Source organism: Ochotona curzoniae, unplaced genomic scaffold (genome assembly GCF_017591425.1).
Source record: "Ochotona curzoniae isolate NIBS_2020 unplaced genomic scaffold, NIBS_Ocur_1.0 contig_1, whole genome shotgun sequence".
Taxonomy (NCBI): domain Eukaryota; kingdom Metazoa; phylum Chordata; class Mammalia; order Lagomorpha; family Ochotonidae; genus Ochotona; species Ochotona curzoniae.
In genome coordinates, this window is record NW_024464918.1 from 34,283,157 (window position 1) to 34,311,061 (window position 27,905).

The 27,905-nt window shown below is 37.8% G+C and overlaps 1 protein-coding gene across 1 annotated transcript in view; it reads left to right on the forward strand.

Moving 5' to 3' along the window:
• Nucleotides 1-27,344, forward strand: part of CHSY3 (chondroitin sulfate synthase 3) — a 189,255-nt gene extending 161,911 nt beyond the window's left edge. Inside the window, exon 3 of the mRNA XM_040970689.1 lies at nt 24,956-27,344. Coding sequence (XP_040826623.1) covers nt 24,956-26,518 — 1,563 coding nt within the window. The 3' untranslated portion in view covers nt 26,519-27,344. The remainder of the gene's footprint in view (nt 1-24,955) is intronic.
• The last annotated feature ends 561 nt before the right edge of the window (nt 27,345-27,905 follow it).

Sequence of the window (27,905 nt, forward strand, 5' to 3'; positions counted from 1 at the left end):
AATGATTATATGATATTTAAAGCCAAAGCCAGCTCTGAAAGAAAACGTTTAGTTATGATGCCAAGAATATGGTGAACTTTCATGTGAAGTTGCATGATGAATGAGAACTCAATCAGAGCTCTGCTACCCATTAGTGTATATATCCTTACTGATGAAAGACGCATTTAATGGAGTACTGGATCTGCTCCAATGATTAATTCCATGGGTTCTCCATCTTGTCTCAGTCTCTACAAAGGTGTGATTGACACCTTAGTACAATGTCAGTTTTGTAGGAGGACAGAGATGAAAACTCTTACCAATACGAGAGTTTCAACACTGCTATAACTTTGTAGAACCCCCGCCCTCCTGTTCGGCCCCAAGATGGTCCTTTTGATGACTCTGTGGCAAGGTTGGTACAGGTCCTTTCCTTCATGGTTAGTGTGGCACAAAACCCAGAAAGTAAAGTGCTGACATACTCAATTCATCCTTTGCTGGATAAGTACTTACCAACCGCCTGTTCCAGGCGCTGATCTCAGCACTGGGAGCATGGCTATGAACAAAAAGACATCCTTCATCACTCATTTAGTTTGCATCCATTGGGCTTTTCTCAGGGGGTTTTAGTTTCTCTGAAAACTTGGCTATCCTGAGTGCTTTTCAGCCAACCCAGGATCCCTCCAATTACAATCCTGAGACCACCTGGTTTGGGCTTACTTGATACATCTGTAAAAATCAGAGTAAGGGCTAAACATTGGGGCTAGTAATCAAGGGGCTAGTTAATAGGCCCACATTTCCTGTCAGAGCTCACAGGTTCAGTACTTGGGCCTGGCTGCAGCTCCTGACTCTAGCTTGCTGCTGAAATGGTCCCTGGGAGATAATAAAGATGGGTTAATCACTAATTTTCTGTCACCCATTCGAGAGACATGATTGAAGCTCCTGGCTTCTCATCACATCTTGGTCTAAAGTTAGCCAGAGAATGGCTCACATGCTCTCTCACTGTTTCTTTCAAATAAATAAATTAGTAAAAATTCTACACACTTTAGTATTGCAGATAACAAAGACATCAGAATTAAATAAATAGACTCCATTAATGAAAAGCATGGGAATATACACAGACCTGCTTCTTTACATAAATATTAAAAACTCCAGGTTTAGGTATTTGTGTTTAATATTTATTATGATAACATAATGGAGAAAATGTATTTGAAACAGGAATAACCTGCAAAGCTTGTCACCATAGCCAAAATTATTGACTTGCTGTGAAAGCTGTGGTCTTCTCTTTCTGATACTTTGCATTTAGGAAGAAACAGCTGCAAACTGTCTATATTAATAAATCAGAACTCAGATTGAAAAATTAAGTAAAATATGCCTAACAGCATATTTAATACTCTACTAAGTTTCATCATTTCTCTTCTTCCTGTAATTTTCATAGATATTTTTGTGTTGGCTTTTTTACTCACCAAAGTGCACTTAAAATTTTTTCTGTAACTTCTCTAATGCTAAGAGGAGGGAAGTTAATTTCCTAATCAATGCTCTTTTCCTAAAATTGGAGGTAAATAAATAATTAAAATATTGCAGATGGAATACCTATAATTAAAACTATAGATATAGCAATAGACATGAAAGTGTCCTTTAAAACTAGCAGATAAAAGAATCACAGCTGTTGTTAAGAGCTGTCTTGCCAAGAAGTATGAAGTTGGCTTGATTGATCATGTTTAATGCCCTTTGAGCATCTGCTAAAAGACCTTCTTTCATTTTTTTTATAATTTCTGAAAACTGGAGAGATTATTGCAAGCTACTTGCTAGTGTAAGCAATACCAGTTATATCATCTGGTGAAATATTGTAAAGCTTTTATAATATTTCTAGATCCATTACCTCAATCAAAAAGGCATATCATGGGGGGCATGCATTGTGTTAGAGCACATTAAACTGCCTGTAGTAGTCAGCATTCCATAACACAGTGAAGCCAAATTCAAGTTTAAGTTGCTCAGTTGCTCCACTTCTGATCCAACTCCCTGCTGGTGCACCTGGGAAAGCAGCAGAAGATGGTCCATTTACTCGGCTCACACCGTGATCCACTTGGAACTCACAATTAGAATTTAGGCTCCTTGCTTGAGCCTGAATTGTCCCTGGACATTGTAATCTTGACCATTAAGGCCATTTGGGGAGGAAACAGAGCTTCTCTTTCTGCCTCTCTCCTTTCCCTCTCTTCCTGCATTCTTTATGTGACTCTGCCCCTCAAACACACACACACACACACACACACACACACACACACACACACGCGACTGGCATAAAAACATTAAAATAAATCTTCTGAAAAGGGGAAGTTTCTTATTTCTCTCATTTCAATCTGGTAAATGGTAAGAGGCAACGGTTTGAGAGTAATCACTAAGTGTTCAAAACTCAGTAAATGTGTTTTCTTTGTATACTTTGTTCTAGCCACTCTGAAATCTGATGTATCATCAAGAATTCATTCTCTCAAGCCTTAAATTCTGACAGTTAAATTTTCTCACCTGCGATACTTTCTCCTATTATCTCTGTTTCCTTTCTTGGATCTCATGAGCCTTGGCTTCTGCTCGTAATTCCAAATGGCCATCCTGCCCACAGTGCCTCCCGTAGTCATTTGCTTTTCTTATGCAGCTCTCTGAACATAGAGCTGCATTTGAGCACATACCCGCCTGTGCTCCTCTGAACTGTTGGTCTCCAGGGGTGCCCTAGCTGACCCTGGTCATCCTAGGGCCCCCGTTGTGAAAATAACACCCATGTCCTTGCCACTGCCTTGCCCTTGGTGTGTCAAAGAACATTCAAACACAAAGCAGAAGCTGTGAATTACTGGCTAATAGCAAACCTTAACCTGCTGAGATTTGTTAGTTGTTTGTTTTGGTGGAGGACTAGGACAGGACAAGCCCTCCATCCTTTGTGTTGTTTTGTCACTTAAAACCAGCATCTAAGCAAATAGGATATTACACATACCATACAAATCTGGATTTATACCTGGCTTGAAAAATCAGAAGCTATAATAACATCAGACCCAAACAGATTTAACAGAATGAAAAAACCTGTTGATCTAATACCCTCCATCCATTTGCTCTGGGCCTCTTTAAGGCTTTATTTTCCTTTTCTGCATTGCAATTTCTTTGCTCTGCAATAAAGTACAAAATGTCATCATATCTAAACTAAGATATCATAAGGCATAACTCTCCCATACTCCTGGTTTTGCCATTCAGAAATTCTTGGTTCTTTCCTAAATCTTGTGGCCTCAATATTTACCTGTTGAGCCTATGATGATTGCTGTGTCTTGACATTATGAGACTTTTGGAGTGACAGTTTGTTCACTTCTTAATGTTATCATGGTAAATAGTATATGTTTAGTAAGTAGTAATGTGTTACTTATGTTTTATGAAAATGTTAGTATTCATTAAATTAAATTCTCTTATTCCAGAAGAGAAATTAAGGTTATTGTTAAGAGTAAGACAATTTAGGGAGTTAGAGATCTTCCTAAAGAGAGAGAACTGGATTGAGGCAAGCTATTTCTCTGCTGCTAAAATTTTAACCTACTCCAAAGAATCCTGTTGTTAAACTGCACCTTCTGATGGCACAGATCAGAGTCTGCACTTCTGATAAGCTCCAAGGTTGTGTTCAAATGGACAATTTGAATACCAGATGCAAACCATTTCGTTATTGCATAAACAATTCAGCGTTACTTGAGTGGTACAGTGCTTTTCCCTAGACACACTGTAATGTGAACTTGGGCCTAGAGGATACGTTTCAGTGGCTTAACTTAGCTTTTGAATTATTCATTGTGCCAAGAAAAGTGAGTACTGGACTCTGGATACAGACTGTTTTGATAGGCCAGCACATTTCCAGTGTATGATAAAGCATGAAAGCTTTTTTTTCATGTTTAGGAAGATTTCACTTTAAAAAAAAGTGCACATAAAAGAAGTCCCTTTGATTTCCATCTGGTCCTCTGCTTGTGCAGTCAGTAGCCTAATAGTGGCAGTAGCTTCACCAGAGAGAGCGTAGAATGGCTCTTCAAAGTCTGTCCAAGGGCTAGTTTTAGACGGTAGCACAGGAATAGTGCTTATTTCATGTTTAAAGCTACCTTCCACTTCACACCAAAATGTGTGTGTGTTTTTCTCTGTCTGCTTAGTTTCTGTCTCGTCTCCCAAGAAACTCTGTGTTCTCTGTTTAAAATTAAAAAAAAAAAAACTTAAAAATGCATGTCCAAGACATTGACCATCTCAGGTAATTATAAACTATCTCTTACAGATGGTTGATTAATAAATTGCATCACAATGTTCCTTTTATCACTGTTATTGCTACTGCCCATAAATAACAAAGATCTAGTCTTCATTGTACCTTCATTAAGGTGCTGGGGATACAAGAATGGACTCAAAACAAAACGACTGACAATCTCCTGCATTTTTGGAAAAAACTCCAGTGGCAGCATGATGGACTTGTATAAATTAATGAAAAATACCCATTGTGAGACTGGAGGGGAAAAGGAGGAAGGGGAAGGAACTTGGGAGAGGAGGAAGGGCGATCTCAGCGCCAACTAAACGATGTCAAAAAACAGTAAATTTAAAAAGAAAAATGCATGTTGTAACACAGCCCCTGGTGAAGTAAAAAGACAACCCCAAGGTGTCCACAAGGCTTCTGCATTATGTTTTTGCTTTTGGTCCTTAAGGCAAAGAAGATCCCCAACCAGGACCAGTAAGTCAGAAAACCCATTGAGGAATCTGTAGCAGCTTTCTTTTCTGAAGCCATGAAGGACGCTGAATACTTTTCTGGAATAGCTTGTTCTAGTGAGAATCTGCCAAGCAGTTGTATACGTACCGCCTTAGCAGAAGGCTTCAGTCGCTGTGTGTCCCCTGGTTTTTAATCATTTTATACTACTAATGTATTTCTGCAGTCTCTGAATGTTTTCATCGCCTGACAGTTCAGAGTGGGAGAGCAGCTGTATCTGCTAAAATAAATCAATGGAGCCTATGGTATGAGAATGCACTGATGCCTTTATTAGGATTATTGAATTTTTACAGAAAAGAACTGTCAGATTTCTTACCATAGCTTATACTGCCTGGAATCATTTTCTTCCCCTTGAGCAACTTAGTCATTTCACTTTCCGACAATCATTTAGAGTATAGCCTCTTGCGTTTTTAAAAGAGAGATATACAAGTTGTGTATTTCTAGATTTCAGTCACAAAATCCATAGAAAGTGTGTTTTTTATCTTCAGAATAGAGTGAGAAGAAGAATATGGATTTGGGGTAGGTGTCAGGCTGTTTGGTTTCCTCTATTTTGTGCAAGGCATTCCCTACACCTAGGACACATTAATCCCACCGTACACAGCCTTCTGTTGAATGCACTGTGTAACATTTAAAAAGCAATTTGCCTTTTTAATTGTGTTTTCTGAACATTGATGGTCATTTCCTCACAACATTCCTGTGAGATGGGTCAATGTCATTATCGCCATTTTATAGATCAGTAAAGTAGGATGACAGAAGCAGTTTTTTGAGCAAAGAAATATAATAATTCCAAGGCTGCCAAGATTGCTTTTGTAGAAATGCCTGAAAGATCAAATATATTGCACTCTGTGAGCATCGGCTCCCCTCCTGTTGGTGCTTAGAGGGAGCTTAGCATTGGTAAATGCAGCAACAGGTTTGCTTAAGCATCAGAGGGATAAATTGTGAAGAGTTTGATTGACTGCCATATAAACTGGACTGACTGTGTGTAAGCAAGCTGCACCTCGCCAGTAGCTACTGTCTGAAACAGAAGATTCAAGTTTTTGGACACTCATTCATAAGATAATCATATGGGAATACTTTAAAGGGAATGATTACACTTTTTTTTAAAAGATTTATTATTTTTTTTATTGGAAAGGCAGATATACAGAGAGGAGAGACAGAGAGGAAGATCTTCCGTCCGATGATTCACTCCCCAAGTGAGCGCAACGGGCCGATACTATGCCGATCCAAAGCCAGGAGCCTCTTCTGGGTCTCCCACGTGGGTGCAGGTTCCCAAAGCTTTGGGCTGTCCTCGACTGCTTTCCCAGGCCACAGGCAGGGAGCTGGAAGGGAAGCGGGGCTGCCAGGATTAGAACAGGCACCCATATGGGATCCCAGGCGTGCAAGGCGAGGACCTTTAACCGATTACACTTTTTATAGTGTCTTTTGTGTGAAGACTATCTTGGAATCTGCAAAATTCATTTACCATGGTGACTGTAAGGATGTATCATCACTTGTGATTCTCAGATTAAAAACTGAGATTTATGGATTAAAATCCTTATCCCAACCACTTGACTGGTGTGAGGTAAGGCTGAAATTGAGACACAAGTTCGTGAATGACCTGCGGTTGTACCCAAATGTGCAGAAGATGAGGTTCAGATTGGGCCAGTGAACCAGTATCTGTCTGCCTTTTCTCTCTCTCATTAGCAAGAACTCAGAGAAAGCAACACACAACAAGCACTTTATGTTTAAAAGCGTTCTGAAGTGAATAGTGCAAGTGTTCGTTGAGAAAACATAGATTAATTTTGTATTTTCAAAATCCCAGAAGAATCAGCCAAATATGATGCTAGTCTGACCAGGGCATACATGGTGTGCTGTTGAGTGTTTAGTGTTGGTCATCACAGTCTATGAAGACTAAACTCCAATAGAGTTTAAACGCTAATCTTTACAGGAGACAGATTTGCACGTTAACAGGAGTAATTTAGGGGGCCAGCATGGCATTGTGGTGTAGCAAGTAAAACTACCACCTACAATGCTGACATCCCATATGGGCAACAGTTCAGGGCCAAGCTGTACCACTTCTAATCTATCTTCCTACTAATGGTGTAGGAAAAGCCACCAAGAATGTCCCAAGTATTCAGGGTCCCTGTTACTCATTTCATACATCTACATGAAACTCCAGACTCCTAATTTTGGCCTGTTCAGCCATGGCTGTTGCAGCCATCTGGGGAGTGAACCAATGGATGGAAGATTGTGTGTCTGTGTATGTGTCTACTTCTTTTAAATAGATAAATAAACCTTTATAAGACAAGAACAATTTTAACACAAAGCAGTGACTATGTATGAAAGGATATTGCTTGAAATAAATAATCAAATTTTAAATTTAGAAGTGGCCATTTCACACAGTACTTAAAATTACACACTGAAGAACTATACTATTGTAATAATACAGGGGCAAGTAGGGGAGGGAGAAATTAGGGCAGGGAAGGACAAATCCCTCAGTCTGTGCAACTATGTCATGAAAAATAAATTAAAAAAAAAAGAAAAGGTCGGGGAGGAAGACTACCCTTTGGATGTGCACATTTCTTATTTAGTCATTGGATTTGAGTCCTAACATATCCAGTTAATCCCAGCTCCCTATTAATGACCACCTGGGAGGCAAAGGTGATGGCTCAAGGGCTTGGATCCCTGCCACCCACAAGGAAGACCATACACCTGCCAAGATCTCATATGGGTGCCAATTCATGTCCCATTCAGCTCCTTGATTATGGCCTGGGAAAGCAGTGAAAGACTTGGGATCCTGCGTTTATGTGAGTTACATTTATGTGGCTCCTGGTTTCAGATCAGCTCAGCTTCAGCCATCGTGGCCATTTGGGGAAAGAATCAACAGATGGAAGATCTTTCTCTCTGTCTCTCTTTTTTTTTTTCCATAAATCTTATCTGCTTTTCCAATAAAAATAAAGCAAAGTTGTTTTTTTTTTAATGATGTTTGGCTGGCATACTAAGTGTCGAGGGCATGACTGTAGAACAGGAGCTACCATACTTTGAGTCCCAATCCTACCATGCTGTCTTTATGTTTAAGAAATCCAATTATGTCAGCTTATAATTTAGTTTTCCTAGAATTCAAGAGATAAAAAAAATAATATATGTTTGGAAGGGCAATGATTTTTTTTCTCTCTCTCCATTTAATAGGCAAGCGTATTGATAGAAAAAAAAATGTGTTATCCACTATCACATATCTGACCAATAGATTCCCAATCTAACAGTTATCCTTGTAATATCAACTACTTTCTTGGACAAACCTGCCAATCAGCTTCCTAGGTTCCTTCCTTTGTGTTTTGATTTTGTATGCTATTTCTCTGTCTATATGTCAGGTTGGAGCTGAGTTAAAAGGACATCTTGGGAAGGGAAACACGAGAGGTGACAGAAAAGCACAGACTGATTGTGATATGGACTTTACATTGCAGAATAGATTACATCTCTGCAATCAGCTCACATGTAAACTTGGGTGATGTGAATGTAGCAATATTGTGCCTTCTCTATGTAATTGCAATTACCTTCAAGTTTATTTTATCATCAAACAGGCAATTTTTCAATCAGTGCAACTTGTACAGATCAGTATTCAGGGATACGAATTATTTAACTCACTTATCATGTAAGCCTTGTTGCCCATCCCCATCCCACCCCTTGAAAATGAATGAATGGATTAATTAATTAAGGAAAAATTACATGGAATGCGGGCTTCTAGAGGATCAAAATAGTGTCTGACTTGATTTTTTAAATCTCAAAAAATAGATATAAGAAGAAGAAAATAAGCTGTTAGTGACAAATATGATTTGATTTAATAAAGAAGCAAAATATTATTCAAGTAGGAATATGCAGTGTATTTTATTTTCAGTTTATTTTTCTTTATCTTTAATAAGGAACTTTTAATAACAGTTATAATGAAAATTAAGACAACTTAATTTGTTGAGGAGGTAATTTAGGGAGAAAGACATTTTGCTCCCTTACCCAAGTGCCCAAGTTTCAGAGCCCTGGAATTCAACTACTTCCTCCTCACCAAAATTTTTCGTTTCAACTTCTGGATGTTTGTTAACACAGAGTTCCAATGAACTACTCACATTTCTTCTGAAATCTTCTTGAAGAAGGATATATTTGTTTTTTTTTCTTTCTAAAACGAAATGTCTTTTTCTTACTTGTTCAAATCATGTGCATATAATCAAATTTTTGTCATCCTTAATTATCTCCCAAAGTAAACCACAAGCTAACTGAAAACCTTGATTGTATCCTTGCCAAAATAAACCTTCAATTTAACTGTGAATAGAGAAGGACAGAAAATAACTAGCAACTAATTAGCTATCCAACTAATATAAAAATCAATTATAAAACCAAATGTTACAGTAAACACCAAATGATGTGATACAGTGAACTTGCTACTGCTTTGCAAGGAAGAGTCAGGGGGTGCTGGTTTTGGTGCATCTGTGTAGTGGAAGTCTTGCCAATTTTAGAAAGATGAGTAGCACTGGAATTAGCAGGCCTGTGCAAGAAAGGGCATCCTCGCTGATTGAGAGCACTGATTTCCAAACATAGTGTGTGTGTGTTTTTTTTTTCCTATTCCTTCAAGTAAAATGGTACTTTGAAAAGTCATCATGCAACAGCTTAAAACAGAACGACACTCATTTAAGAAAACGGCAGATTTTCAAGCCCCTTGATGATGGCCTCTTTTTTTTTTTTTTTAAACTGGGCTTCTGATTTAGCACATTCGAAAATTACCCATTTAATGTATATGATTTCTATTTTTATCTGCTATGGTAGGCATTAAAATCAAAATCTCACAATAGAGACATTTGCAATAATGCAGAGCTGAACCAGGGCCTGGGTCATAGGAGGGGGAAAGAAAAAAAGCGGTAATTAGGGACCAGTTATGAGAAATGATTGATTGACCAGAATGCTGGGAAGACAAAGTAGAAACCTGGGATGCTGCGAAAGTACGAAGTTGTACTTCAGAAAGAAAAATAATTGGATGAGGCAGAACACTGGGAAGCCAGGAGAAGGAACTATGATTTTTTTTGGTTTAGTATTTATGTGCTTTATTTGGTGTTTCCTCCCTTTCATTTTATCACTCACTGCACCAGCAGGGGCTTGGTCAGGTCTTTTCATGTATACACAGACGTGTGTTACGCCTTGACGCTCCTTCCCCATACCACACTGTACTATTTACAACACATACTGGAGATGGAGAGGGTGAGAAGAATATATCATCCTAACCGCCAGAAAGCACCCTGATGAGCATAGGTGAATAACCACATGTGAATGAGAATTCAGTATCTCTCTTACTCTTTGATACAGCTGTTGTTAGGATAATACATACACTGTGAAACATATTGGATCTTCATCAGTATTATGAATTTACTCTTTTCTGTTGTGATAGTTTTATCAATGAGATAGATAATCAATACTCAAAATCCAATAAGGCTATATCAGTCAAATCTGAATGGTCAAAGAGATTCAAGTCATTATATATTTTTACTTCCAAAGCCTGACTTTAAAAACATTAAGCTTCATTTTTTTTTAAAGATTTATTTTTATTGCAAAGCCAGATATACAGAGAGGAGGAGAGACAGAGAAGATCTTGCATCCAATGATTCACTCCCCTAGTGTCTGCAACAGCTGGAGCTGCGCCAATCCGAAGCCAGGAGCCAGGAAGTTCTTCCAGGTCTTCCATGCAGGTGCAGAGTCACAAGAGTTTGGGTTGTCCTTGACTGCTCTCCCAGGCCACAGGCAGGGAACTAAATGGGAAGCAGGGCTGCTGGGATTAGAACCTGTGCCCAGATGGGATCCTGGTATGTTCAAGGCGAGGACTTTAACCTCTAAGACACCACACAGGGCCCAGGCTTCATTTATTTTTATTTAGTAACATGTTGGAAACACCTCTCTTAATTAGAGCTGGGATTCCCACCCATTCCCATGGCAGCGCTGTGCCCATATAAAAGTCTACAGTACTATTATTAGGACTTTTCTTCTAAGAAAACATAATAGATATTCTGCCAAGCTTATGTTGTTTTAATTGGGTGATAAGCTCTAGGGATCTTCAAAATTTGTCATAAAACTTTAGTGTTAATAAAATTAGCTGCAAGGAAGCATTATGTATCTCCTTGATTATACCATAAGGAGTAAGATGTTCATTTCAGTCATTCCCTTCTTATTTTTCTCAGTTAATGAGAACAAAGAGTTTTAAATGGATCAAGGGATCTGAGTTTGTAACAAAGTGCTTTCCCAAGTATTGCACATGATTTACAAAATATATATATATAGGAGACTAAATTGGACAGGTCAGGAAGACTTTGTTTATGATTGTCCCAATAGAAGAGAAATTTTGAACTTAATCATTACTAAAACTAAAGGCAGGGGTTGGGGGTAAGCTCTTTCTTTTGTTTTTCTATGTTTGCCTGTCTTTTTATCATGTAAAATTAAGATATGCAATGCAATGCTTTGATAAATATTTACACAGTGAGGCGATTACCACTTGCAATGTGTGTAAGCCCTAATATGACCTGATGAAAGTCCTAAGAGGAGTGGTTGATGAGCACAAATAGACTAGCTGTGTATGCCAGCTGGTGCTTGTCAATGCTGGGCTGCTGCCGAGAGCAAGAGAGAGGGTACTGTCCTTGATGACTGCCTGTTACAGGGACAGCTCCTAGGCCCTCCAGAAAGCCATTTCTGAGCTGTAAAACTGGCAAGAAGCTGGAAGATTTACATCTCTAAGGGGCAGAGGAAGATTTTACAGTTGTATGTTTTATAACATAACTGTTGTAAGAAAGTTGAGGTCAGGGGCCTGCAGTCAGGAATAAAACTGTCCAGAGTGTACTCAAGCTGAGGGTGTGTCAAAGCCATTCCATCCACCTGATACAAATAGATAAGCCCCATCTTGTAGATGGACAAAATAAAATCTTAAAACCTCAAAATTTTCTGTAAATAAAGATCACTCGCAAGTTAATCACTAAATTAGTTATAACGATATAGCAAGGATGTCTTTAGAAGGAAGTCTGCTTTAGAGTGTAAGACATTCCACTATATAAAATTCACTGAAGAATAGCAATAGCAACATCAGTAGTGTTCTAAGCATGTTTCCAAATAGCCTACTGCGAACAACCCAGGAGCTCTTTTGTAGTTCCTTCAAGGTCAGACTAGATGAGCAGACCTCAAAAGAGGACTGAATTCAGAGACGATACTTTGGCCCTGAATAGACATGCAGGAGCACAAGCAACAGAGGGATGTGCAGGAGAGATTCGTTTTTGTTTCTTTTTTAAACTATTGAAATATCCGTGAAAAGTCAGACCTAACTCCAGCCAGTTTAACAATACCCAGTAAGCCCAGGTTTTGTCCTGCATTTTACATGTGGTAATACATTATCTTCAGACAGGTGTCAAAGACATTCTTCAGGCTTTACTTTCATAATCATTTACTGTGGTCTGTCTGCAGCACTTTATTTATTTGTGCAGAAATTATTAATGCGATAAAGCCCAGCCTGACTTAGAATGAGTTTAGACTCCAGCAATCTTTTCACATTCCGGTGACACAAAGCAGGAATGATAATGGCTGTCCTCAACCTTTCTCCCTGGTTGGATGACTACATCAATTACAAATGTCCAAAGGAGATGAATGACTCCCATCAGTCACAGTACAATAATACCAGCTTGTGAGTTACCACTTAAATGAGATATAAGAGCTTTACGATACATGCCAAGGGTTTTACAACACAAATGTATAAAGTCCTAAGCTACATTTTATTAATTAATAAAGCATGTTAGGTCCAGTCTTTTAGAGGATTAAAGCTATGGCAATATTTTTTGATACCTGCTTTAGTTATTAGATACTTTGGGGGGATGTATGTTAATTTATTAAAAATTAATTATAAATATTTTATTAAACATCAGGCCTACAGTTCCCTCTGAGTGCTGTCTATCTAGAAAGGCATGTAGTCAGAGTAGAGTGTGCTTTGTTAAATATGGTGAGAACTTGTCAAAATTAAACAACTGCTTGTGAATTTACATATTCAGTGTGTCTTTGCTGTGTACTGCGTGAGGGCAGGGACCAGGATTGGTTATTTTTGCTGTTGCTACTTCCAAAGTCATTGGCACATAGTAGAAACTACAAATGCTGGAAAGTGAATGAGTAAGTGTAAGTGCAAGTTAAAGGAGCAGTGAAAATGTTGGGAGAGATGGAGTCCGGAAGGGTTCGTTTAGACCAAGTTGCTGAAATGAACTGTTCCCTTTAGAAAACCTAGTATGTTGTCATTTTCATGTCTTCGATGTGTGTGGTAATGAGAGCCCAGGACACTTCCTGAGTATCTGCCAGCCTCATGGTGCTGTGCTGTGTTCTCCTGCCTTCCTAATATGACTGCACTGCGAACATTGAGGTGCATTTCCTATCTCATGGGGAAGAAACTCTCACTCTTAAGTCTGGAGAATATGAAGAATACTTCAAAAAGTTCATGAAAAGGGCATGTTTACAAAAAAAAGGCGTGAAAATGTGGGCCTAAATGATCTTACATTTTAATTCTATTTTCATAAACTTTTAAAATATACTTGTATAATATTTTACTTGCATTTTGAAGAATATCTCAGCATATGGTGTGTCCTGACATAAGGCACTCGACATAAGCCAGCCATCGCGTACACACTGCCTAGTGGCTCATGCCTATTAGTTGAAAGCTGAGCATATTTCATTTAGCTGCATACAAGGGCTGTTCAAATGTCCTTGATGGTTACAATAAGATCATTAATGATCTTTGCTAAATATTGATCACAGCTAAATGATTGCTAAATAATTAGGGGAGCCAGCGCTCCTAATTATGCAGGGATGTATCATCCTTAAACAAAATTCATATTTATTCCAGTCTTTATCTAATTCTTTTCAGAATTAGCAAAAGCATAATGTGCTTACAGAATAAATAAGCCATGTTGTGTGTTTAATAAGGACAAGTGGCTAGCTACTTGAGTTTGGAAAGAATGCAAATATAAGAAAAAAAAAGAGGAAAAAGGAAGAAAAAAGAAGAAAAAGTAGTGATGGCAATGCCATTTGGTTCTGCCTTTAGCGCCTTAGTTAAGAATTAGGAAGCTTTGATCATGGAATAAAACCCATGCATTAGAAATGTCCTTTGTTTTTCTCTCTGGAAAGAGAGGTAACTTCCTCCTGTTGGTGGCTTCATGTGGTCACTGCATTTCCTGCATTGGATGCAGTGTATTAACTGTGCATATGTCTTCAGAAACTTTGTGCCAACTAGTGCCTTGACATTTTCGTTTTCCACGGTCTTCAGTCTAGTTGGGGCCTGACAGCCTGTGTCGTTTAGGCTGTCTACTGTTATTAACGGTGTGACCTAAGCGTCTATAGGGGAATGAAGTCACCAATGAAGGAAGTAGTAGTGTCATGATGGGATAACATGAATTAAAAAAACTGCTCATACTTTGCTGCCTCTTTCTTGTAGGAAGTTTTAAGTAGATAAATGGTTTAAAGAAATAGTGAATGTAATTTTTTTTTGTTTCACAGTTTACCAAAAAAACTTTAAGGTCTGTAGGAGAAGTGAATTATGTGGATTTCAACAATCATCCCATGTCATTTTAACTGTCTCAGAAAGAATATGGTTACTGGCGGGCCTGGTGCAGTAGCTTAGTGGCTAAAGTTCTTGCCCTGTATGTTCTGGGATCCCATATGGGCACCAGTTCTAGTCCAAGCAGCCCCGTTTTCCATCCAACTCCCTGCTTATAGCCTAGGAAAGCACTCAAGGACAGCCCAAAACCTTGGGATCCTGCACCTGCCTGGGAGTCTGGGAAGAGACTCTGGGCTCCTGGCTTTGGATTGGCTCACCTCTGACCGTTGTGGCCACTTAGGGAGTGAATCATTGGATTGAAGATCTTCTTCTCTGTCTCTCCTCCTTTCTGAATATCTGACTTTCCAATAAAATAAATAAATATTTTTTTAAAGGAATATGGTTACCGCTTGAGCGTGTATATGTCAAGCTAGAATACGGAAATAAATGGACAGTCAAAGTCAGTTAACCCTAGGGTGCTTTATAACTAATGTAAGAATATTTCATATTAATAAAATAATTTTCTTAAGGCCTGTTTGTTTAGGCTTACAAATGATTACAGTAGTCCAAAATGCTGGGCAAATACCCCAACTCATATATAGTATCAAAACCCATGATTTAATGTTTTTTTCCCACCTCAGCTAAGCACTTATCACACACTGTGACTTTGACTTTTGCAGTTTGAGCTCCAACAGGAAAACTAGCACAAGTTTCTCTTACTTTCCTTACACTTTCATGGATCACATGTAACTGTGATATTAGCAACATTGACATACTAATATTTTTCTTTCTCTATAATCTCAGAAACTGAACATCTCACTGCAAGGAGCTGTTTTGCAGTTTTGCTTTGGCACAGCTTAATTGCTGCCATCTCTACCCTTACAATTTGGGTCAGTTGTTCAGTACAAGAAAGGTTACTTGATCACAGGCACTGCAATAGCGCATCATTGCATGTGATAACCAAGACAACCGCTGCTTGATTAGGAGGTGGGTGCTGTGAATAGGTGGTAGATACAGCTCGGGGACATGGAACAAAGAGGTGGTTCACATCCCAAGTAAAATGGAATGGGACTGCACGAGGTTTCATCCTATCATAAGAACAACATGTGATGCAAAACTTCTGGGCAATATTTCTGGAGTTTTATTTTCATTTTGTGCTGTATTTGCCAATGTGTAACTAAAACTGCACAGATAAGAGGGAACAACTGTATGTGCATTATACTGTTATAAACTGCAATCCGGTGAGCTTGGAGATACCTCTTTGATTTTAGTCCTGTTTATATTTAATAACATATCAGATGTTCTCTCTGCCCTAATGTGTCCATAATTAAGAACTAGGGGTGGGTATTTGGCACAACAGTTAAGACAACACTTAGAACATCTGTATCCCACATCGAAGTGCTTTGGGTTTATGTTCCAACTCTGCTTCTAATTCCTGCTGGAGTGTACCCTGGGAAAACAGCAGTTAATGGCTTGAATCCTTGGCTCCCTGCCACCCACATGGCAGAGTTGAGTTATGTTTCAGTCTCCTGGCTTTGGCATGGCCCAGCCCCAGCTGATGCAGGCATTCAGATGGTGAAGTCGTGGATGGTAGGCCTCCTAATGTGTCTGTCTCTTTGAGTGCCCATCTCTCTGATAAATGAATCAATAAGCAAGTTTTTAAGAAGTTAGTATCTAGGGGCTTGTGTTGTGCTCCAGTACGTTAAGCTACCAGTTGCAATATTGAAATTCCACATCCAGGTGTCAGTATCACACCCAGATGCTCTGCTTCCTAACCAGCTTCCTGCTAATACTCCTGGAAATGCAGCAGTGTCTGTATGGCCGAGATGCTTGGACCCCTGCCACCAACATTAAAGACTCAAATACCAGTCCTGGCTCCTGGTTTTGACCTCCCAAATCCAAATAATTAGGACCATTTGTGGATGAAAAAAATAGTTAGAAGATCTCTCTCTCTCTTTCTCTTTTTCTCCCTTTCCCCTCCTCCTTCTCTCTCTCTTTCTTTCTCACTAACCCTGCTTTTCGTATAAGTAAATGAAGGATCTATCCTTATCTGTCTCTTTTTATCACTCTGCCTTATAAATAAGACTTTGTCAATAAAAACATTAATATCATTGAATGATTTTCCCTGTTGCCTGGAAGTACTTTTTAAATCTTCAAAATATATGAATAAGTAATATCCCCCACATAATAGAGTAAGTATCAATTAGCTATTTTCTGTGTTGTCTGACAGTAAACAAGTAACAAAATGAAAAGAAACAAGAAAGCAAGTTATCAGATCAAATGAGATTAGATTTTAGTGAAGACTGAGCTAACCTGAATAGAAGACTTTGCAGTCAAGCAGTGTTAGTACAAAGTTGAAATTAACATTTATCAACTTGGATCACTTTATACAGCAATGTTTTAGATGCAAATGCCAGATCACAACTAAACTGGTTACAACAAAGGCAAACCCAAGGCTGTGAGTGTCTGGTCTGAGTGATAGCCCTGGGCTCTGTTCAGTGCTCTGGGGAACAGCTCATGTTTCTTGTGTGATATCTCTTCCCTGGATGACAGATCTGCTTTTCGTTTTATAAGTTTAAAGATACATTCATGAGAGAAATCTCTCCCATGAGTGCAGCTGACTGAGGAAACCATTGATAACAAAGGATATGGATTAGCCAAAGTGACAAACACTCCATCATCTGAAATAAACAGAAAAGAAAACACGGTTTTGTCATGGAACTGCTAAGTGTGTAGTTCAAGCATGTCACCCATGACAGTGCCATTAACAGCAAATCTCTGTATCTTGTTCATATTGTGAGACTGAAACTTTGTATCCAGTGCACACTAACCCAGTTGCCTCCTTTTACTGTGGGCAGCCATCTTCCTACTTTCACGTTGAGTTGGTGATGCAGTAAAAGCATGTGGGTGGAGCCATGAAGTGCTTATCTTTTGTGCCTGGCTTATTTCACCTGATATAATATCCTTGGAGTTCATCCATGTTGAAGCACGTGATGGGGTTTGACATAAAAAAATACATTTTCATATTTTTGAAATGTTTTTGAAAACAGTTATCTACAAACACAAATTCCTGCAAGCAAATTTAAATATATAAACCTATCAGAAAAAGTTTATGTAATTGAAAATAACTACAAAACACAAACTTAAATTTATTCAGAATGTTAGGTGCTGACACCTCTCAAATAGAGTACCAGTTGGAATCCTAGCTGTTTGGCTTTCAGTTCAGCTCACCTCCAATGTGCCTGGGAAGAAAGCAGATGATGGATGGTCATGTAGTCACACACCTGCCACCCAACTGGGAGGTTCTAACAGGTTTCCTGGTTCATGGCTCCAGCCTTGCCCAACCTTGATTGTTCTGGTCATTTGGACATTGAGCCAGCAGATGAAAAGTCTTTGTCTCTACCTCTCTTTCATTCTGCCTTTCAAATAAATAAATCCTAGTTACTTTAAAAATATTTACTTTTATTTCAAAGGCAGAATTACAGAGATATGGAGAGAAAGAGAGATCTTCTGATTTACTTCCCAAATAGTCACAATACCCAGAACTGGGCTGATATGAAGCCAGAAGCCTGGGCCTTTCTCTAGGTCTCAAAGCAGTTTTAGAGGCCCAAGGTTGAACCATCTTCCACTACTTTCCCAGGCCATAAACAGGAAGTAGAATTGAAAGTGGAGCATCCAGAACACAAACCAGCACCCATATGGGATTCCAGAGCAACAGGAGTAGGCTTAGTCAAATCATCATAGCACTGCCTCCCCCCCATAAATAAATTCTTTTAAATTAAAGATGCCAACAAAACTGCTTTGGGCTAGAAGTTTCAATACTTGCTCTTAATGTATTTTGGAATGATTTCCTTTAACCAGAGGGAATAAAACAGAATATTTAATGTCAATATTTTTGAGTCATAGTTTTTAATTTAACCTGTTATAATTATTAATTCTGAAAAATATGAAAAAAAAAATACAAAGACATTCCATATATTTCTTTGCAGTGTCCTCCAATGATAACATTTGAAAATCTTTAAAGTATTATAACTAGAACACTGATATAGTCTTGGTTTTGTCTGTGGGTATATGTGTGTGAGTATATGTATTCACACATGCATGTTTAGTTTTATCACATGTTATACATTAAATGCTAAAAGTAGAGTTTGGCAATTCGGTGTGCCTATTTCCAAGGTTCTTACATTTTAAGTATCTGTGTAGAATGGTGAAAAATATCTATGCATGCAATAAGTGAGGGCTTATATTAATGCATCAGATCATCACAGTCAATAGTTTGTTCAAGTTTACCTTTAATATTTTTATCTTCTACAGTTATATAATTATGTGTATTATCCCACAAAATTATTTCTTTTTGCTATTATTTAGGAATAGGCTTTGTTTCACTGTATCGTTACAACCTAGGGAAGTAGGACACACTCTAAGAATCATCAATATTTAAAGATTCACTATTAGATTTAGAACTATTATATTCACTACTCTTACAAAATTAAAGATCATTAGGCATTTGCATTAAGGCCAATAAGACTCCCAATTTAGTTATAGTATTACACACATAAATAAAGTGAGCTTAAATATCTGCAAGGCAAATTGCATAGCCATTAGGTACATATCTGCATTATATTCTGTAGCCTGTTGATGATCAGTTGTTTCCTTTGTAGCTTCATAAATGCTCCACTTTGAAGACTTTCCCTTCCTAGAACAAGACTGCCTCCCTTTCTCAAATGCCTTTTCTGTGTCTTACGTAAGATTCAAATACAGTTCTCCAAGTTACAGGATCCTTTCTCTGTAGGGGCATAAGGAGGTATAATGAAAACAAATGAACTTACGCCAGATTGAAATAGTTTTGTCACACATATAAATTAATTTTTTCTTTAGCAGAAAAAAATGCAATTATTTTGCTTAATAGGGTACATCAGAAATCTCACAGCTTTCTCAGTAGCAGCATGATCTCTGGTTTTAATCCAGCTTCTATATTTTCGGATAATCTAAGGTCAAATTATGGCTATGGTCATAGGGCACTGTCGTTATGTCTACCATTTTCACTTAGCAGTGGACTTGAACTTTTTGTCTACTTCTCAAGAGGGGTTGTTCTTTAACTAAATACTCTAGATCAATTTTACCAATCTTTACTCAACTTCTTTTCAGAACATTTTCTTGATTCATACAGTGAAATATGTCTCCTTTTATTTAGTTTAGGCACTCCAGGATTTTTTTTCTTTGCATCATACTATCATTATACTCTCTGATCCAGTATAACTCATTATTTCTATGTCACTTTTTTCTACCTTTTTTTCTTTCCTTTGTCAAAAGCTCCCTGCAGTACTTGCATTTGTCCTGATACTGTTGGCATTTCCATAATAATTTATCTCTCTCTTTTTTTAATATTGTGGGCTGACATTGTATCTTACCATCCCATCCCTGAAATCTTATATTTCTGTGTTGCTGTTTTAAACACGTTTTCTGTGTGTTTAAAAAGTTTCTCACAGTTTTCCTCGGTGCCAAGGTTTCTCTACGAGAGGGAGTCAATTTTTAATCTAATTTTTGTTGCATTTTGACTTTGTGTTTGCTATAATATTGTTGTTTTTTAGAAAAATGATTAATCTCTGAAAAATTACTTTTTTTCCTGCAAAAGCTATGCGTCATAAGATTTGTTTTGGCGAGAATACTTGTAGTAGTTCTGAGCTTGCTAATGTCTGCAACAAAAGAGCATCCAATTTCTCTGCTGCCTCAGATTAAATCTGCCCCAGGAAAACGTGCCCTAAGTGTTCCGTTCTCTTTGAAGCTCTGAAGCGAAGTGTTGTCATCCAGATTTCTTTCAGCAGCCACGCTCCAGACTGTAAACTTAGGCCCAGTTAGATGTCTTGTGTTTTCAGAGATGGGCTGTTTTCCTACTACATTCTGAGATCTGCCTTTGAAGCCCGATACCCCTGAGATAGCAGTGCCTGCCCTTTTGTCATCATGTGCTTCCAGAGACTTCTGCTCACCCTCATCAGCTTTGGAGAATCCTGCATGTATTTTGGTAACATTGTAATATTTAGTCTCTTCATTTTGAAGGTCAGAGTTGGCTATCTTTTCCTTCAAGTATGCCCTATTATTTTATAAATGGTCTTATGGAAGTGTAATTTATATCGACAGAATTCTTCTAGCTATACATTTTATTAATATCTAGTTCATTTGTACCTGTATATATAATAATTCTACATTCTGCAAGCTTCTCAAAGCTCCAGAAGTTACCCTGTGGCTTATTACAGTCAACTCCTTACTGTTAAAAAATGTATATTGTAAAATTTTCCATGAATGTATCTTTAGCCATTGTAGAAATTGCTTTTGCTATTTTTCATTGTTAATAAACTCCAGAAGCAATGAAAATTTAATGTGAATGAAGGTTAATAATGATTTAACATATAACTATCTTTTTTGGGGGGAAACTAGCAAGTTTCACTCTTTATGTATTTAAGATTTATTGATTTATTTATGTAGAAGTCTTAGTTACAGAGAGAACGAGAGCGATCTACCATCTGCTAGGTCACTCCTTAAGAAGTCACAGTGGCCAGGGTTAGACAAGACAGAAGTTGGGAACCCGGCACTTCATCCAGGTCTCCCACATGGATATCAAGAGCCCAAGCACTTGTTCCATTTTCTGCTACTTTTTCCTAGGCCATTCTTGAGGAGCTGGGTGGAGAATATAGAAACCTAGACACGAATCAGCACCCACATGGAATGCTGGCGTTACAAGAAGTGTCCCTCACATAAGAACCATCTTTAAATCTGTTCTTCCTTTGTCTGCTTTTTCACAATGCATTTTTTTGTAACATCTCAGATAATATTCTTGCCAAAGGTTGAGATTATGAGTGATATGCTTAAAGCTTTGTGATCAGTTGAAATGTGTTGGTGTTAATTCCTGATACAATTTTGTTATTATGAAATGAGTCTCAATTTCCATGGAAGGTTGTGGAAGTCAAAAGCTAATTCTCTGAAGAAAAGAACCCAAATTAAACTAGAGGTTTTGAATTATTTCAAATGAGACATTATGGGATTAAAAGTAACCTTTTTCCTTTTCCTAAGAAAAGTTTTTTCTGTATTCGAAATATATCATGGTATACGGGGGTTGGGGGTGGATAAAAAGACTAGCAATCACAGTTGTTTTGCGCCTCGCTGCGATACCATTGCTCCCGGCAGAGTACTGGTTAACAGCACAACCCTTGTGAGGTCTGATTTTCTGAAGCCTCCATGAGAATCTGTCTTTTCTTGCAGTAAGGTGGCTCTAAATCATGTTAGATACATTGAAGTGCTCAGAGTGTGGGGCCAGATTTATGATATTGTTCCCAAGCGGCTTCAGACAGCCAATGATAAAGCAGTGTAACTGAAGGGTACAACTCCCATTCTGTGAGAGCTCTTACTAGAGAACAGTCTGCTGAGAAAATTGGCACACTTGAACTGTGCTTTACACACAGCCATCGTTAAGAGTACATTCTGTGCCCAGGAAACAATGCTAAGAAGCCCTTTGTATGTGTCTTTGCATGTGTTGAAATCTTTAATATGCATTGTTAGTTGACATTTGCCCATTTTATAGAAAGATTTAGATAGATTGACTTAAAAGTGGCTTAGAAATTGTGCAGCTAGCACTCAAATCCAAACCAGGCAGATGCTAGAGAAAGATGTTAAACCATTTCTGTCTACCCTGCATAGCTTGAGTCTTCATATTTATAGAGATTGGAAAGTTGTACTTTCTCTGTTCCTACTATAAAATAAGGCATGGTTCAACATTCTCTGATCATTAATCTCCACCCAGTGATGCATATTCATATGGGTGTGCTACTTTTAACAATTTTTCCACAACTGTCTTTCCTCTGATTTCCTTTAAAGAAATATGTTTAAAGATAAGCATCATACAGGCAGATTGGACTGAAATGGTGTGAGTGATTTAAACATTGCAATATTAAGAATTATTTATACTATAGAAATGTTTCCTTTACTTCATTGTGTGATATTAATGACTTGTATATCACTGAAAGGGACAGATAAGGCTGCAAATTAACAGCCGTCTGACCAATGTTTCTTACTCACCTTTAGTGTATTTCATTTTCTTAAAGCATTACTTAAGGAAAAAAAAAATAGCTCCAGGTAGCCAATGCTGTTTGCTGACAGATTTTTTTTTTTTACTTTCTTGCATATAAGAAAACAATACATTGAAAAATAAATAAAGCAGAGAAACAATTCTAGGTTCAAAAATGAATACTATACTAATGCAGATATACAGGGCCACTGAAAATTATAGATTTATTTTCTATGTTGATTAGTGTTTCAAATAAATATGAGCCTTTTTTTCAGAGGAAGAATACTAAATGCATGTGAGCTTATAAATTTTGGATCAATTTCAGAATCTTTCTTCAAACGTCCATTATTATGTTCTTCAAGGTCAAATAGTGGTGATTTAAGAGTTTGAGTATATAAAGAGAACTAGGTGAAACATTGGCTGTAAATAATTTATCATGACATCAATCCACTATGTTTTAGGTCAGCTTCTCTGGGAGAACTCTGATATACTGTTTCTCTCTCTCTCAGTTCATGTATCTATATGTGTTTGTGGGCGTGCATATAAAAAGCATATGTGATTCCACATGCATTTGTATATATATGTATACATATATATCTTTAAATAGAGTTCTTTATTAATTACAATATCATAAGCAAACATATCTAAACACCTCAGTGAATGTTCGCAAATTGAATTTATATAACCACCACCACGAAAGACTTATAAAATATTGCCAGGACTTTCCAGTCACCCTCCTTGATTTCTTTTATTACTTTTCTGACAGCTAACAACATATGTTAATTTTACCTATTTCATATTTACATATAAATGGAGCCATACAAAATCATGTTCTCTCACTGAAGAGATCTGATTCATAACAACCACAAAAAAAAAAAAATCTGGGAATAATTTAACCAAAGAAGTGAAAGATCTCTATAATGAAAATTATTTAACACTGATGGAATAAATCATCAAAGACACACAAAGCATAAAGATATCTCTTGCTCATGGATTGGAAGAATCAATGTCATTAAAACATCTGCACTACTTAAAGGGATCTAGAGATTCAATTCATTGCCTTTCAAAATACTGCTGATTCTACAATTATAAAAGGAAAAAAAAAAAGACCCTAAAGTTCATTTGGATCACCAAAGACTGAGAATAGCCAAAGCAACTTGAGCAAGAAAGATCAAACTGAGGGCATCACAATGCCTGGTTTCAAAGCATATTATGAAGCTATAGCAATTAAAAGAACATGGTCCTAGCACAAAAAGTAGATCCATACCTCTCACCATACCAAAACTCAATTCATGATGAATCAAAGACCTACATGTATGATCTGAGACTGTGAGGTTGCTGCAAGAAAACCTACAGGAAGCACTGCAAGTCATTGGTGTAGGGGATAACTTCTTGGACAAGATCTCCCAAACCACAGGCAATAATAACAAAACTAAAACAGATGGGACTATGTCAAACTCAGAAGCTCTTGTCACAGCAAAGGAAATGATCAAGAGAGTGAAGAGACATATAACAAAATAAAAATTCCAAATCATATTTCCAAAAAGGATTAATTTCCAGTATATATCAGAGAGCTTTTTCAGGTAATATTATCATGTTCTTAAAATTGCATCTATGAACTATATTGAATATGATAGAAACTAATTTTAATTTAAGAAATTAAAGTTTTCACAAATATATAAATATGCCCAGAATAACTTTACTCCAATTACAGGATATTTTTTTTCATAAAGTGCTTTGTCAAAACAAAAAAAAATTATGTAGCTTTATACTTGTAGTGTCCTGGAGAGTAGATAGTGTAGGGCAGCAGGTTGAGCCAATGCTTTGGATACCTCTGGATCCTGGCTTCAACCTGACATAACCCCAGCTATTCCCAGTATTTTGGAGTCTCATCTCTCCCCTACTCTCCCCTCCTCTCCCCTCCTTTCCCACCCCTCCCCTCCTCTCCTCTCCTCTCCTCTCCCTACCTTTGAGATAATTGTTATCTATATATCTATGTCTGTGGCTCATGATTAATTTTTAATATTAGAGCCCATAAACTTGATATTTGTTTCCCCCCATAAGGCAGCATCTTTATAGATTGATAAATAGAAGCAGAAGGTAAAATGCAGCTTACTAAGGATTAGAGAATTTAGGGCTAGAGGCAGATTGTGGAGGTGTTGGTCTAAGGATAAAAAATTATAGTTGGAAAGAATGAGTTCAAGAGCTCTATTGCACAATATGTTAACTACAGTAATATTATACTGTATTCTTGAAAACCAGTAACAGTTGGAATGTAAAGTGCCCTTACCACAAATCTGATAACCCTATGAGATAATGGATGTGTACGTTAGCTGGAGTTGACAAGCCCACATTCCATGTGTATGTATGTATATGTATATATGTATATAAACAACATATATACTGCAAATACTGTTGAACACAAATATATTCAGTTTTATCTGTCAATGTATAAAGTTTTAAGACATAAAGTTTCTCTCAAATATCAATTTTACAAGCAAATTTTGTCACAACATGCCAAGTAATTACTTCTTAAATTTTTCATGTTATTTCTGGACTTCTTTTTCATTTAGGCTAACATCGTGATTTACTTTCTTCTTTTCAGATGCAACAACTGTTCCATGAAAATTACGAACACAACAGGAAGGGTTACATCCAAGACCTTCACAATAGCAAAATCCATGCAGCCATTACACTTCACCCCAACAAAAGACCTGCCTACCAATACCGGCTACACAATTACATGCTCAGCCGCAAAATTTCTGAACTTCGCTATCGTACCATTCAGCTCCACAGGGAGAGCGCCCTGATGAGCAAGCTAAGTAACGCCGAAGTGAGCAAAGAGGACCGGCAGCTAGGCGTGATGCCCTCATTCAACCACTTTCAGCCTCGGGAGAGAGATGAAGTGATAGAATGGGAGTTCCTCACCGGGAAGCTCCTGTACTCAGCTGCCGAGACCCAGCCTCCTAGACAGAGCATCAGCAGCATCCTAAGAACAGCATTGGATGACACGGTCCTGCAGGTCATGGAGATGATCAACGAGAACGCCAAGAGCCGGGGGCGGCTCATTGACTTCAAGGAGATTCAATATGGCTACCGCAGGGTAGATCCTTTGCATGGGGTGGAGTACATCTTGGATTTGCTCCTTTTATACAAAAGACACAAGGGAAGGAAGCTGACCGTGCCAGTGAGGCGTCATGCCTATCTTCAGCAGCTATTCAGCAAGCCTTTCTTCCGAGAAATGGAAGAGCTAGATGTCAACAGTCTTGTGGAGAGCATCAACAGTGACACTCAGTCCTTCTCCTTCATATCTAACTCTTTAAAAATATTATCTTCGTTCCAAGGTGCCAAAGAAACAAGAGGGCACGAGGAAAAGAAAATACACATTCTTGTTCCGCTCATCGGAAGATATGACATTTTCATGAGATTTATGGAAAACTTTGAAAGTACTTGTCTTATCCCAAAGCAGAACGTGAAGCTGGTCATCATCCTCTTCAGTCAGGATTCCAACCAAGAGTCCAGCAACCATGTCGAGCTGATAAACGAGTATCAGAACAAGTACCCTAAAGCAGACATGGCCCTGATTCCTATGAAAGGAGCATTTTCCAGAGGCCTTGGTCTAGAAATGGCTTCTTCCCAGTTTGACAATGACACTTTGCTGCTATTTTGTGACGTCGACTTGATGTTCAGGGGAGATTTCCTCCAACGATGTAGAGACAATACAATTCAGGGACAACAGGTGTACTATCCCATCATCTTTAGTCAGTATGATCCAAAGGTAACCAACGGAGGAAATCCTCTCCCCGACGATGACTTTGCGTTCTCCAAAAAGACGGGATTTTGGAGAGACTATGGCTACGGCATCACCTGTATATACAAAAGCGATCTTCTTGGTGCAGGTGGATTTGATACCTCAATACAAGGCTGGGGGCTGGAAGATGTAGATCTCTATAATAAAGTTATTCTATCTGGCTTAAGGCCTTTCAGAAGTCAAGAAGTTGGAGTGGTGCATATTTTCCATCCAGTTCATTGTGATCCTAACTTGGACCCTAAGCAATATAAAATGTGCTTAGGATCCAAGGCAAGTACTTTTGCCTCAACCATGCAACTGGCTGAACTCTGGTTAGAAAAACATTTGGGTGTCAGGTACAATCGAACTCTCTCCTGACAGTCCTGGCAACACGTTTTTCCATTGCCTTTTTATAGGGGAGTTTACCTCATTGTCTTCCTGTTATTTTAATTTTATTGTTATTATTATTTTTATTGTTATAATTTTATTTTGTCGTCCTTGGTCATCTTCCAAAGGGTGTTGACCTGAAGCAAGAAGAGTCTACAGTTCACTGATATTTCAGATTTCTACTGAAGTCAATATATGTATTACTTTTATATGTCTTTATTTGAAATCAAGTCAAATCATGGCAATTAAATGACTTTTGAAGCTCATTCATCATGAGAGACACCTTAGAAGAACATTCTCTTGGAGCTTAAAGATGCAATATCGACTTTTATTTTGTTTGTCAAATTCAATGTGATACAAATATTTACTGGTGAAAGGTACCACAAAAGTGCTTTATGCTTCCTGTGAGGAAGGGACTCTGTAACATAAAGTTGAGTTTTGTAATTTATACAAGGACTTAAATATATAGACAATAATTTTCTTCATCTTTAGAATTTTTAAAGTAAATGAACACCTATGATTGTATGTTTATTTTTTAAGAAAAAAGTTTTAAAATTTGAGGAGTTTTGTTCCACAAGCAACCGGTACTGGCTACCCTGACCTTATGACAATTATGAACTCCTCACAGTGTCTGCTATATAAATGCGAATGAACTTTATTTTCTCAAGGAAATATGATTTAATTAAATATTCATGTACATTTTAGAAGCTTTATGAAACAGTGTCCTTCATTTGCTGGCAAGAAGATAAAATATGACAGAACCTGTTTATTTATAATAAAACACAGGTATAACAGTATTCTTTTTCAAAAACACTGAGAAAGTTTTGTTGTTTTCTTTTGGTCGTATTTGATATGTTCCTCTTTTGTAAGATTTATTTATTTTTATTGGAATGTCAGATTTAACAGCGAGTGGAAAAAGGAAGATCTTCAATCTGCTGATTCACTCCCCAAATACCAACAATCTTTTGAGCTGAGCCAGCTCAGAGCCAGGAACCAGGAATCTCCTCCCAGTCTCCCACATGGGTGCGGGGTCTAAAGCACTTTTGCCAGCACCCGCCTGCCTTTCCAAGCCACAAACAGGGAACTGTATGGGAGGTGGAGCAGCTGAGACATGAACTGGCACCCATACGGGATGCTGGTGCTTGCAGGTAGAAGATTAACTTGTCGAGACACAGTGCCAGCCCCTGATGTATGTGTTAATAACTATATTCACCAAAACACACTTTGAAGGATAAAGCCTGGAAAACTTAACAAGGGATTGCAGATATGCTGTATTTATTATTATGCTTTTAAACTCAACCTTCATAAGTAATTAAAATGAGCAATTTCTTTATTGAATAATTTACAATCTGGAAAAAGCATTCCTCCTTGAACTGTT